The 14,630-nt window shown below is 34.0% G+C and overlaps 1 protein-coding gene across 6 annotated transcripts in view; it reads left to right on the plus strand.

Annotated features, from left to right (window-relative positions):
* The window catches only part of LOC106881555 (probable global transcription activator SNF2L2), a 74,548-nt gene that overhangs the window by 19,402 nt on the left and 40,516 nt on the right, over positions 1-14,630 (plus strand). For all 6 annotated transcript variants that reach the window (XM_014931988.2, XM_014931995.2, XM_014931992.2 and 3 more), the window contains exon 2: positions 13,773-13,925. In XM_014931988.2, the coding sequence (XP_014787474.1) occupies positions 13,836-13,925 (90 nt within the window). In that variant the 5' untranslated portion in view covers positions 13,773-13,835. The remainder of the gene's footprint in view (positions 1-13,772; positions 13,926-14,630) is intronic.

Genomic DNA, 14,630 nt, shown 5'->3' on the forward strand with positions numbered 1-14,630 from the left:
TCATCACTAGTATTAGTATACAGTACCATCGAACAATATATGGTACCTCAATAACTGACTGTACAATAATACAGTAATACAGATAGCACACATAATTTTAAGGAATTCATATCCAACAAATGTTGCGTTTCACACTTTAGAAGTTGTTGACCACCAATGCTGTTTTATCTGATATATGATGTGCTGTTGTTCTGCTGTAGGCCTTATATATATTCTACGATATGCATGAGCACAGCACTCATGGTTTCACGTAATTTTAGTGTTAGTATTTAATGTAATAAATAGTATGTGACAATTATGGAATATCCAATACTACATTCACCACACAACAAAGAAATTGCATTAGAAGAAATGTCAGATAGTTAGTAATTTGTGAGTAAAACAAAACTGAGCAATTATAACAAAAAGCAGTCTTTTTTTTGTTTTGTTTTTTAATCATTAGCACATATACAATCATTCTAATAGGCTGGTGCTCTTTTCTGCTCCATAAGAATTGTTTGTTGTAACTGTATTAGTTGAATTGATACATTCTCATCATCTACTGTTTCCAAATTTATCTTTGCTGCTGTTACCGTTATTATTGTATGAACTATTGTATTTGCATAAGTGAAGGTTTGCAGTTTTCAGCAGTTATTTTAAGTTTCAAATTCAGAGTCTTGGGATAAATTGCTTGAGACTCTATCACAGCACCCTGTTGTATAGTGAATTAGAACGGCAATAGGAGAGTCTTGCAAGCACTAGAAGGCAATGATCTAAGGTTCATTAAAGCTAGTAGTAGTTTTTCATCTCATTGCTTTACTGTCTTGTTTTGTTTATGATAAGATGTAACGGAGTAGTTTTTCCATCTCACTTCATTACAAAGTTCATTTTGTCCATTTGATTATGAAAGGCAAAGAGTCATTCTGGTCATATTATTTAAATACTTCTATTGACTTAAAAACTCCCAAATTTCAGAGCTTCAAATTGAATGCTGTGAACAGAATTTGGAGTACTGCAGCTCGTGAATATTGAGGAAAGGCATTGAATAATAGCTTGAGAAGTTTTTCTTAAGGCAAACGCAGAATGATATTCATTGAATATTGTCAGAATGTGAGAGATGCCCATGCTCGTATTTGGTTTTGGAACTACAATATCAAATGATAGTTGCTGTCAAGATATTTTTAGGATGACATTGTAAGGTAGGTGTGAAAGATTGGATCTGGTTAGTTTTAACATAAAACAGGTAGAATAATTTGAGCCAGACATGGCTGGATTAAATGCTAAGGGATTAAATTAGTTTCCAAGTTTCATTTTTGACAAAAACTTATTTCTAAAAGGCCCTTCTACTAAGGATATAGGAAATTTATGATTTTTTAAATATGTATCCAAGGCAGCTCACTAGGCTGTTGTCCAAACTGTTGTTTCAGTGTAATCTCATTCATTGAATATCTTTTTGCTTTTAGTAAATTTAGTTACAATAGGTTTTTTTTTTTTTTTGCTCTTGAATAGTAGTAAGGTCAGCTTTGGGCTCCTCCATCTTTTGTAATTTCAGGCCACTTTCTTTCATTCTGTTAACTAGTTCCAGTATCTTCCAGATTTAATCCTTCAGCATTCAGATTACTTTGTCAAATGTAATGCTTATCAATTTCACATTTTGAATCAGTCCTGCATTGTGTTGTAGCTTTGAGATTATGAGGATGTGGTTTTTTATTTTTAGAATGAAATTAAAAGGTGAGTGAGTGAAGCTGGATCTGATCAGTTTGAACTTAGTGGAATATTTGGGTCTGATATGGTCAGTTTGAATGCTACAGGGTTAATAAAAATATTTTGAGAAAGGGTTGGACAATAAAATGTTTGAATCTTGTCTTTAAATGTACTTTATAATTGGTACACTTCTTTAAATTACCTGCTTTCCTCTCCACCCAAAACAACTGAAGATGCATTGTTGACATCTTCATACATGTCATTATAAATCCCATTACTTCAAGATTGTGAAGTTCATTTACAACCTCCCTTCTTGTATGTACTGAAACTGGGAATGCTGGACAAATTTTAGTATTTACAATCTTTTTACTCATCATCATCATTTAACGTCCATTGTCCATGCTGGCATGGGTTGGACGGTTTGACCAGGGTTGATAAGCTGAGGGGGCTGCACCAGACTCCAGTCTGATTTGGCATTGTTTCTACGGCTGGATGCCCTTCCTAACACCAACGACTCCAAGAGTGTAATGGGTGCTTTTACATGCCACCGGCATGGGTGCCAGTTGCATGACATCAGTATCTGCCATGACTACAATTTCACTTGGCTTGATGGGTTTTCTCAGGCACGGCATATTGCCAAAGCTCTCGGTCATTTGTCATTGCCATTTGTCATTGCCATTTGTCGAGGCCAAACACTCGAAAGATGCTTTTTACATGCCACTCACATGTTATTTACTGGAAGTAAATATTCCGAAACCTTGTAATGATGTACATTGCAGAATATCTGCACTTATTAATCTGGGGTTATAGGGGCATCTCTAGCTTTTATCAGTCAGTTAGATGATGTATGATAATTGTAAACAGCAAATGGTAGAGTAGGCAACATCAAAAGCCAATTGCATCTGAAATGAGTGTCTAATCAACTTACAATTAACCCATGTAAATTATCATTTATTGCACAATTAATATTCATTATTACTTCCCCATTATCAGACTGTTTAGGATGCATGGTCTTCGCATTTATGTTGTAGACAATATTTAATGGAATAACAGAGTGGAATTTACTGAAATGTCCTAGTTTACTACAATTGCTGCCATTTTGAACCTGGCTTCACTTAGTAACTAAATTCTCTTGAATAGTCCTTGCTAGTAGTGTGAAATACTTCTGTATTTAGAACAAGGTTATATTACTGATTCAAGAACAAGTATTGGATCTAGCTACATACTACAACAAGAGTAACCAAATCCGAGATGAATACATTAGGCAAAGTTCTAAGTCTGATTTCATTAATCAAAACCAATTTTGTAAACTCTGCTTCTGGATCTTCTATGATTGCAGAGAGTTTATATGAAGAAATATGTGTTTTGACCCTTAGTAGGAAATCATTAACCAGTTCTTGTATTTGCTCTAGGTCCAAAAATTCAAGCATGTTTGAGATGATAAATCTTTAGACCCCCCCCCTCCACTTGTTTTAGTCATTGATCTATGGCCATGTTGAGGTACCACCTTGAAAGGTTTTAGTCAAACAAATCACCAACCAGTATTTATTTTTTCAGCCTGGTACTTTTTCTATCGGTCACTTTCACTGAACTGCTAAGTTATGGGAACATAAACCAACACTGGTTGTCAAGCAGTGGTGGGAGACAAACATAATACAAACACAAAGACACACACGACAGACTTCTTTCAGTTTCTGTCGATCAAATCCACTTATAGATATAGCCTGGGGCTATAAAAGAAACCCTAAGATCACACAACTGGGATGTAAGGTTCTTCAGCACACAGCCACACTAACAGAACACTTTAAATTTTCAAATCCAACAAAAATTGTCATAGGACATCAGATATCTTTTCATTTGAGCATTGTGCTGGTGCCACATAAATGCATGGAATTTTGACTTAACTGTGCTTCTATTTTTTTAGTAATAAGAAGATTTAAGTGTTTCTTAGAATCCATCTTAGTGTTGTTAGCGTATTTTTAAAGTTGTAAATCTTCACCATCAATTGTTAATGGAAAATAAAATAGACCTAGGTGGTATTTGAAATCAGAATGTAAAGAACCGGAAGAAGTGCCACTGAGTGTTTTCCTGATGTGCTGACAATTCTGCCAGTTCTCCTCTTTAACCATTTAACATTCGGATTATTCTGTTAAATGCAATGCTTAATTTATTCACATTGTTTTGAATTAATAATGAATTATTTTGTAGCTTCAAGAGTTTGATGATGGAGTTTATTTTTAGAATGACATTGTAGAGTAGGTGTGAGGGGCCAGATTTGGCCAGTTTGAGCATAAAACAAATAGAATAAAGCCTGTTTAAATGCTAAGGGGTTAATGCATACAACAAATAATGAAATGAAACCTCTTTGGATGATGCCTGGTGGAAGTGGTTTCCTGAAGATATATGTTCACAAATTGAAAGGTGAATGCCAATTCATATTAATCAGCTGTCAGGTTTAATGTAGGAGAATAAGATATTCTAGATTGCTGGGATCTTTCATCTTACTGTATGAAAATTTACAAAAATGAATAACAAAAAAAAAAAAAAGCTACACAATGTGAAAGAAATTTAACGAATGCGCTCCTCATAATTTCTTTTAAGTCTGACATTGAGCCCCAACAGGACATTTGAGTTCTGACTTCAGCTGAGAATGTTTTCTGTTGAAGCCAACGTACTATGCACCCTTCTTTGCACTTGAATCTCAGATGTGAGAGAATGTTGCAAAATGTGAAGTTTATCGTGTATTTGCAAAGGTGTGGATGTGTGGTTAAGCAGTTTGCTTCCTAACTGTGTGGTCTTTGGTTCAGTCCCACTGTGCTACACCTTGGGCAAGTGTTTTCTGCTTATAGCCCCCACCCCCCAGGCTGACCAAAGCCTTGTGAGTGGATCTAGTAGACAGATGTCTAATGTATGCTTCTCTCTCTTTGTATGTATGTGTGTGACTCTCACTACCACTTGACAACTGGTGTTAGTTTGTTTATATCCATATAAAGTTCAGCGAAAGAGAGACTGATAGGATAAGTACCTGGCTTTAAAAATAAATACTGGGGTTGAATTGTTTAAATGAATCCATTAAGTTGATGCTCCAGCATGGTTGCAATGCAATGACTAAAACAAGTAAAACATAAAAGATATACATATGATGTTTAAACTGTACAAACAAGCTCAGTGTGCTTGTGCTGGCTAAAATGGCCACCTATTTTTTTTTTTTGTCTACATGACACTACACAATGCCAATAGCTGGCTATATAATACCTGACAGATTATGCAATATCAATAACTCTATACAAATAATAGACGGTACAATGCCACTAACATCCTAAACAACTAATGGCAATTCATTATGCAAGTAATGAGAAACTAAAATACACAGCATCAGGCAAAATCCAAATGAATGTATTTTGAACCATTCAAGAGGAATCTGTTGGCATTGAAATTGCTAGAAATAGCCCACTAAAATCTTTTGGAAAAGGGCACATTGGATAATGGATAGTTACAGATAAACTATGCCTGACATGGTGGGATGGTCATTGGGGGAATGCTTTTGATCATAAGTTTGCTTGACCAGGGCTGGTCTGTGGCTAAACAATAACAATAAATGAAGATTTTGAAGTATTTCTATCCTTGTTGACAAATGGGACAATCTTGAAAAAATTTTTTCTTAAATATTGGCCCCAAATTTAAAGTGTGCAGCTTAAGATGTGTTCAGATATTAAAATCAGATTATAAAACAACACCTAGCAAGGTTTGTCTTGTGTACATACAGTATGTTTACTAACTCCATGGCAACGTAGATGATAGTTAACTGTCAAATTAGTGAAATTAATTGTAATGAGAATGTAGTTTTCATGAAACACCAATGACAAAATTATTGACATTTGTTTAACTCTAAATCATTGGTATTATGTCGAAATAGCATTTTTCTCCAGATTCCTTGGAGTTACTTGAGCCTGTTTCCTTCCTGTTCTAGCATGAAATAAGTAATTTCATAAAACGAATGAATTACTTGGGGTGTACTAACTTGTTCTTTGGCCAAGCTCATTTCTGCTAGAACAAATCTATGCAGCTTTTTCGTCTATGGCTATCCTCTTGCTTTGCAAATCTAGCATAACATCCAATATATCCATCCTTTTTCAACACTGCAAGGTGTGACTTGAGGGACATTTGGCTGCTATTTCTAGTAGGTTGAGCAGCTTATGTAGGGGTCATCATTGGCTTGTTGTATATGTTGTTTTATTTGGCATCAGGCATGTATAGTAGACCTAATCTGTCACCATCCTGGTTGTGGGTGCCTTTTATTTATTTCTTTTCTTTAGCAAATATTCTGATCAAACCTCTGGTTTGGGGAAAGATGTGCTGCTTCCATATGCAAGAACACAGGTGTTTTTCTACTCCACTCCTTGAGGCCTGCAATGTTTACAGATGCTTCCTTCGTCTTTTAACTTAAAAAGTTGTTACCTATCTTATTAAAAGCCAATGAAAGAACCTCTAAGTAGTTGCTCACCCTGCTTGAAATAGTCAAATCTCTCAAGTCACACTCTACCATCTTAAAAAAAAGGAAGGATGCATTGAATAACGTAGTCCCAGATATTAAAAGAAGGATAATTGTGACTGGAACACCTTGATCAAAGGCCTGTTCATCCAGGGCTGACCTAGTCTGAGCAACAACAAGCCAACCATGAAATAAGCAAAAATGAGCTTGTTACAAGTATAATGTATTAGTTGTTTGTGATGTATATTTGACTTAAAAGCTAGTAGCGTAGCAGTTATAATTAGTTTCTCATTTAGCTTTTTATCTTATCCCTGTTATATAGCTCCTACTTGTTCCACATCAACTAAATGTTCTGGTTTCACTTTGTCCTATAAACTGAATTACTCTGGAATCATACCATCATTATTTATACTGGTGTTCAACTTCTGAAGATTTGTTGTGCATCTCCTGTAGATTCATTGTGCAGCTTGTGTCAGTCTGTTGTGCTAATATTTCCAACAGCTGAAGTGATTATATAGAGCAATATGAAGGGCAAATTGCAAATGCATAAGAACATGTGGAACATCTATGTTGAGGAAAATAATGAATTTTAATTTTACAAATTCAGAGGTCTGTACCCAATCACATGGAGTAGCAGTAATTAAAATGTTAAATGGCATTAATTAACCAGCTTGAGCTTATAATATTTTAAGTATGATACTCTGAATACCAAAACACCAAAAGTACTACGGGTGGTAGGCAAAAGTTTTAAACCTTTACTAAAGTGAAGGTGTAGAATTATGCTTGTTAAATTACAAGGTTTAGATGCATTTTTAAAAGTCACCTAGACATTTTTACCTGTGGTATCATTTGAACCTTTGTCACAGCAAGCAATATAAATGAAGGTAGCCTTATCCAACACCCTCACTCTCCAAAAACCTATCAGAGAGAGAAGGTTGGGCAAATAATAATATGAAAGTAATGTTAATGGCTATAATCCAGCATGGTTACAGCCAATAAGCTGGAATGGAATAAGAGGCCTCTAGTATTTGTCATAATCAGGACAGATCTTTTTTACATCATATACAAGGCATATTTGTTTGGCATTAAATTAATATAGAAATTTGGTTTCTATATGTATATTAACGAAAACTTATGATTTGACAAAAATAATGCAGCACTTTCACTAGACTCAGAAGTTTTCAGTTCAAAAGCTTTGACTTTTGTTAAGGATCGGGGTGGTTGAATTTCTGACCACCATGTTTAGATAATGTACATGGCTAGCAATGTCAAGCAGAAGTGTAAAATCACAGAACAATGTTTGGTCCTAATTTAGTAATGGATACACCTTCAGTATTTTTGTGATTTCTCTCTTGTTCAATTCTTTCTTTTTTTTTTTAATGAAATTAACACATTTTGTCACCACTTTCATCATGTTGCTCATTCTTAGAGAATGTGCACATACATTTCAACAATGTAAGATGTACTATTATGCTCTTAGAATAGTATTGATAGTTCCCCAATTCTTTTTTGATCAAAGCACAAGTATTTTTGAGATCTTATAAGTGACATGTCATCCATAACTGCACTACAGAGTTTTTCCTTTGGTAGGGTAGTGTTTAACACAAATCATTTATTGGTTATTTAACTTTCACTGATAATCATATACATTGATTTTTTATGCTGGTAAATCTTATATCATAAAGTTTGCTATTGTTTCATACTTCATATTTACTGTGTCTGTTGTCTTGTCTATAGTTGTTGAATAAAGCAAAAGTTTTGATGCTGTTTCAAAAATTCTGTTTCAAGTATATTAAATATCATTAACCTTCCTCCAGGATAAACTAATGTTCTCAAAAAATCTTTCTGGGGTTAAAATTCACACAACCACCTGTATATTCCTTACCAAACATGCTTTCGGTGTTTAGTTTCACTTTCTATGCAGTTGGCTTATACACTTCATAACTTACTTTACATAAGTTTTTTTTATTATTAATAATACATAGGCGCAGATGTGGCTCAATGGTTAAGATTGCTGTCCAACCACATGGTTTTGGGTTCGCTATTATTATGGGCTGACCTAAGAAAGCCTTGTGAGTGAATTTGGTAGACTGAAACTTTAAAAAAAAAAAAAATTTTTTTAAACCCTGTTATGTGCATGAGTGTTTCCTTGTTTTGACATTGAATAGTAGTTGCAAGCAAGGATCACCTTCAAACAAGCAGTGTTGTTCAGTTCAGTCTTCCATAAAAAATGTTTGGCCTTGAAGAAATATTACCTTGCTGGGAAATAGGTAATGTTTGGCAATAGTAGAAACTCCGACTAACTCATGAAAACATGGAAAAGTAGACATTAACCACTCTTTTGTTACCATATTTCTGTTGAGATTCTCTGTGTTTCTTTCAGTTACTTTCCATTTTATATCAAAGCAACAGTTTTTCTTTTATTAAGTATTATCCTTTGCAGAAAGGGTCACTTACTGTTATGTACTTAACAATATTGATATAAAATCTGTAAAAAGAATAGACAAATGAAGTGGTAAGTACTAAAAATGTTAATTAACTGTAATAAAGGTGTGACTAATACATCTTTAAATTCATATGAATTTCAACAGTATGGTTAATATCACAAAACAAGCATTACGGTTGACAAAAATTAGTTTACTTATGGGTTGTTGAAATTATATTAAATTACTGATTTGATCTTGATTAAACACTTTAATTTTTGTTTTGTTTTTCATGTGGGTTTTTTTAAGAACTTTCTTAGCGGACAGTTTCAAATTTTGTCTGCAGGGGATGTGTCTCTATCCTTCTCTGTCTCTTTCATCGTGTCTTGATTTCTAGCTTGGTTTCTACAAGAAGAGTATTTATTATCTTTCTGAGTTACTGTTGGCCTTTGATGAACATAAACTATTTTAACCTAATTTCCATGTGGATTATCATTTACTGGAATTGAAAGATTGATTTCTTTGGTTAGTTTTCAGAATTTAGAATCTCTAAAATATTTGTCTAGGTCTCAGTAAATTAATTGATTCAATCTATTTTAAATATACTTCAGATCTTTACCAATCAATTATTTATTGCTGGAAGATATTTTATTCCAAATCACTGTAGGTAGATTGCAATGTGATACATACATATATAAGGTTTGTGATTAAAGTACATGATACCTTTGGTGAGTTCAGTTAACTCTTTCACCGTCTGCAGCTGCTGACGTTTTTGTGTTATGGTTACTGCTAGACATAACAGTTTTGTTATTTCTTTTGTGTTAAACATTTTACAGTCTGCAGCCAATATTTAATTGCTACTATTAATTTAGATTTGTAGAAAGGCAAACAAAATGTCTTGGGGTACTTAGTTCCTTGTTCTGATTTCAAATCCTGTTAAAGTCAGCCTTTGCCTTTTCATTTTTCCAAAATCAATAAAAAATAAGTATCAATGAAGTTGATATAATTGACTAAACTCTTCCTTAAATTTGAAGCCTTGTACATATATAAGAAATCGTTCAATGTAATTGTTCTAATGCCATGATCTAAGTTCAGAATTTGAACTATAAAGATAGGATTTTATTCTTCAATCATTTGGAAATTTTGTTGCAGATAATGTATTGCGAGTTGATTTTATCTTAAAAGGGTTAATAAAATATAGCTAGTAATGCAATTGTTAGTCACCAACATTAGCAGTTACTAATAGCTAGCATTGCTTGTTGATAAAAAAAAAGAAAAAAAAGACAAGCGTTGCCAGTTGATACTCACTAGTATTGCTATTTGATACTTACCAACATTGTTAGTTACACTTGCTGGCTTTGCCACTTATATTTACAGCATTGTTGTTTGATACTAGCTAGCAATGCTAGTTAATAGTCAACAACATTGCATTTACTGATAAAACTAACTAGTTTTGCCAACTAACAACACAAGTTGTTATTACCGGTTGATACTTCTAAGCTTAAGCACTTTGATACTTGGCAACACTAGTTGATTGTTATGACATCTGTTTGATATTTACTAGCATTTGCCAGCTGCTATTCTGTACTGTTGATATAAGCTGGTATTACCAGTTAATAGTTGCTCTCATATCCAATGGAAACATTACCAATTACCAGATAAATATTTGCTAGCCTTGCCAGTTGAATATTAGCCAGCATTGCTTGTTGATCCTCACGAGCGTTGCCAATTGTTTACTAGCTTGCATAGCTGTTATTAAAAAATGCTTTGTATGAGATCTTCCTTAACTTTTAAAATACAAATTTAATTTCTGTGGTAATAGTGTAATTATACTGTACTAACAATCCATTACAGTACTTCAATTACAGTGTCTTATATAGTACTTTAGTTACATGTTGGTACTTTATATCTCATCAACTGTCTTGTAAATTAGTTCACTATTTATTGTAAGGCAGTGAAGGGTGTATATAATCTTGTAGTAAATGGACTGAATCTTGGCCAAATTCCTTGATAAACCACAGTAGACTCTATCACCTGGTGTTAATCGCAATGGTTAAATAATGAATATACTAGTAGAGAATAATGAAATGTAATGTCCAAGTGTATCAATGTATCAGTCTCGTTTGTGGGTTTTCTGTTTGTAATATGTAAGCATTTGTTCAAAATGTTTTGTGGTATTTCATCCACCTTTACTTTCTGAGTTCAAAATTCCACTGAGGTTGACTTTGCCTTTCATCCTTTTGGTTTCGATAAAATAAGTACCAGTTGAATGCTGGGGGGTCAATGTAATCGACTTATCCCCTACCCCAGACTTGCTGGCCTTGTGCCAAAATTTGAAACCATTAGGTGTGCATTTGTTATTCTCATAAAATATTGAATTATTTTTCACCTCTGCTTAGAAAGCAGTGTGTTATTGTCAAAAGAAGTCACCGAATTGATCTGAGGGTGTTTTTGAATTCTGCCAATGGTCTTCTGGCCATTAGAAGAGAATAGAACTAACAATACACTCCATCTGATAAATTTTCTTGGTTTGAAATTGATGGCAAATGCATACATATAAAAAAAGTGAATGCATTAAAATGAATGGAGAGAGACAATGAGATATGAATTATTTCTGAAGAGGTTTATTTTTAAAGAAATAATCATTTTGTGAATCTTTTTAGTCTTAACAATTTGGAGAAAATAATTAAGATTTCTAATGAAAATTGATGTCTGTTGTCATTGTTTTAAAATAACCAACTTGAGGCTCATTAGTCAGAAATCTGTCTGTACAAGCCATATAATAATATTTCACTAGATTATCCTGCAAATCTGTAGCACAGTGTAAATGGTAAGCTGTTATCAGTATTGAAGTTTCCATTTGAAGTTACAGTCATTGACTTTGAGGAAGATGTGATTGTCTTAACCATCAACTCTCCCTAAAACTTTTACACTTCATGCCTTGTTGGCAGTGGGTAACCACTCCAGTGAACAAAGTTTTCCTTGAGACATTGGATATAGAATCACAATAAACTGAATTCCTTCTTGTTTCAGGAAGTAACATCTATATCAGATTTTAAATCAAATTTCCTTCATTAACAGCTCTCTAATTAAAACATGATTTATTCAAACATTAATTCATATAAATGATAAAGAAGCAACATTAGAGTAATCAAGTGATCTGAAAAAGTCCAGTTATGAAGTTATACTATGGGAATATCAGGTTCGTAGACTTGTGTTTGAGGGCATATTGAGGAGGGTGTAAGAGTTTCAAGCAAGTTAGCAACATACTTTGAGAATTCCAGCTGTAATGAAATTAACCAAACATTAGAATTGAATGATCACAAAGCAACAACAAAAGCAGGTCTATGAAATTGTCATAAAATTCACCAGAGACCAGAGTTATCTCTAAATTAGTTTTCATATTTGCGGTAAAATTAGTCCATGGCATTACAGATTAGGGATTAGATAAAGAAGGAAGCATGTTTAACCCTTTATGACCTTGTTTCTAGTGAAAAACACTCAGTATGTTTCGGTTAATTTTGATAATAATAGAAAAAATATGGAAGCGTTTTGTAGAATAACAATTTAGCTGTAAGCAAGCTGGTGTTTGGAGCCTAACTTATCAAAAAGTTCTTGTATATAATAGTGATGGATGGTTTTAATTTAGATATGAACTCTTGGAAATCCTAGAAACAGATGCCACTCAGATGGATTGCTAAGAAAAGAGTGATGTCAGGTTCTACAACTAAACTTTTACCAAGTTTTTGATAATGATAATAATAATAATAATAATAATAATAATTGGTTGTGCCTTTTAGTTTTGGTTTGTGCCTTATTCTTTGGTTCATAAAAGAATCAATCTATACAGGAGAATAGCTATCCAAACTAATGTAGCCATGTTCATTTGTTTTTATGTCTGTCTTTTTATGCCTGCATGAGTTAGATGAATATATTATTGAGGCATTGTTTTATAGCCAGATGACGTTCCTGTTGTTACCTCTCTCTCTCTCTCTCTCTCTCTCACACACACACAGGTGTGGTGGTGGTGGTGGTAATAATGGATAAGGCTGATCTATGTATGATATTGTTTTTAAAATCTTCAGAAGCAAGCCTTACAACCTCATTTACTCACGTGAAAAGCAATTTATAAGTAAAGAATGTTTATGTATTTAAAAAGTAACAAAACTTGTCTATTTGATATTTTGAAATTAGTTAAGTAGTTGTCTGTTGATAAGGTTGGTAATATGGTTATATTATCTCATTTTTTTGTATTTCTAAATATTGAAACTCATGTTGTTGGGTCAGTTCAGCTCTTAATGGGCTGCGCCTTCACACTTGTTGGAGTATCTATATTGATAACCTATTAGCTATTTGGTTCTCTGAGAGGCTGTGGTAAGAAGTTTGTTTCCCAACCACATAGACTGTGTCGCACTTTGGCCAAGTGTCTTGTACTGTAGTCTTGGGCTGACTAAAGCTTTGTGTGTGGGTTTGAAAGAAGTCCATCACATACATATATATGTGTGTGTGTGTGCGTGTGCATTGTTATGTTTGTCCTCACTACCATTTGACATCAGTGTTGGTTTGTTCACATCCCCATGATTTAGTGGTTTGAGTGGGTTGGCAAAAAGAGACCAGTAGAATAAGACTTTAAAAAAAAAATGCAACAAGTACTGGGCCCAGTTTAGTTGAGTAAAACTTATCAACACAGTGCCCCCAGCACTGCCACAATCCACTGAAACAAATAAAATATAAAGATACCGGTTCAGCTCTCTCTCTCACTCTGCTCCCTCTCTCCCTCTTTCTCTCTCTCTCTCTGCTCTCCGCATCCCATTTGCTCTTTAACCCTTTAATGTTCAGATTACTCTGTTAAATGTAATTCCTTTTCACTCAAATTGTTTTGAATTAATCATGCATTATCTCATTGCTTTGAAATCTCAATGATGTGATTATTTATTTTTAGAATGTCAATGTGGGTTTGGTGTGAGAGGCTAGATGTGGCTAGTTCAAATATAAAACATGTAGAATATTTGGGCCGGATATGGCCGGTTTAAACACTAAAGGGTTAATGATTATTAAGTAAAATTATTATTGCTTGTTTTAAAGCTCTTTTAATCATTTTGAGGTATTGTAAAGATTGTTTTTGTTTGCATTGAATTCTAAGTATGTCTTTCTCTTGTTCCTTCCACTTGTAGGTTTTTTGTGTTGCTATTATTGCCATAGCTGTTCCTGTGTAAGCAGCAGGATCATTGTACAGTATGACAAGTGAAGACAGTCCAATAATGACTGCCCCACCACCTCAGCCACCCCCAGTTTATCCACAGGACAATGTGCAAATGTTACAAAATGTAAGTATCTCAACTGCCAAATCTTTCTTTGCTATTTGTTGAAATCAGCAACAACAGAATCTTGATTTACCTTACATATATATAGGCACAGGCATGGCTGTGTGGCAGGAAGCTCGCTTCTTAACCACATGGTTCCAGGTTCAGTCCCACTGTGTGGCACCTTGGGCAAATGTCTTTTACTATAGCATTGGGCCAACCAAAACCTTGTGAGTGGATTTGGTAGACGGAAACTGAAAGAAGTCTGTTGTGTATATATATATATATATATAAGTATATATTTCTTTGTGTCTGTTTGTCTTCCCCTCCTCCTCCATCACTTGACAACTAGTGTTGGTGTGTTTGCATCCTTGTAACTTAGCAGTTCAGCTAAAATGACTGATAAAATAAGTACCAGGTTTACAAAATGAGTACTGGGGTCAATTCATTCAACTAATATATATATATATATATATATATGTACATATATGGTGTTCCATCTAAATTTGATTTTTTTTTTATATCTCCTTTTTTTTCAAGCACAGTTTGGATGTATTGGTGAAAAATTAACAATTAGAAAGCATAAAGATTAAAGTTATAGCCGAGAAAAAGTTGGCTGACATGGAGGACTGGAAGCCATTTCAATATTCTTTCCTACTCGAGGCACAAGGCCTGAAACTTTGGGGGGAGGGCCAGTTTCTCTCTCTCTCTCTCTCTCTCTCTCTCTCT

The sequence above is a fragment of the Octopus bimaculoides genome, chromosome 13 (genome assembly GCF_001194135.2).
Source record: "Octopus bimaculoides isolate UCB-OBI-ISO-001 chromosome 13, ASM119413v2, whole genome shotgun sequence".
NCBI classification, from domain to species: domain Eukaryota; kingdom Metazoa; phylum Mollusca; class Cephalopoda; order Octopoda; family Octopodidae; genus Octopus; species Octopus bimaculoides.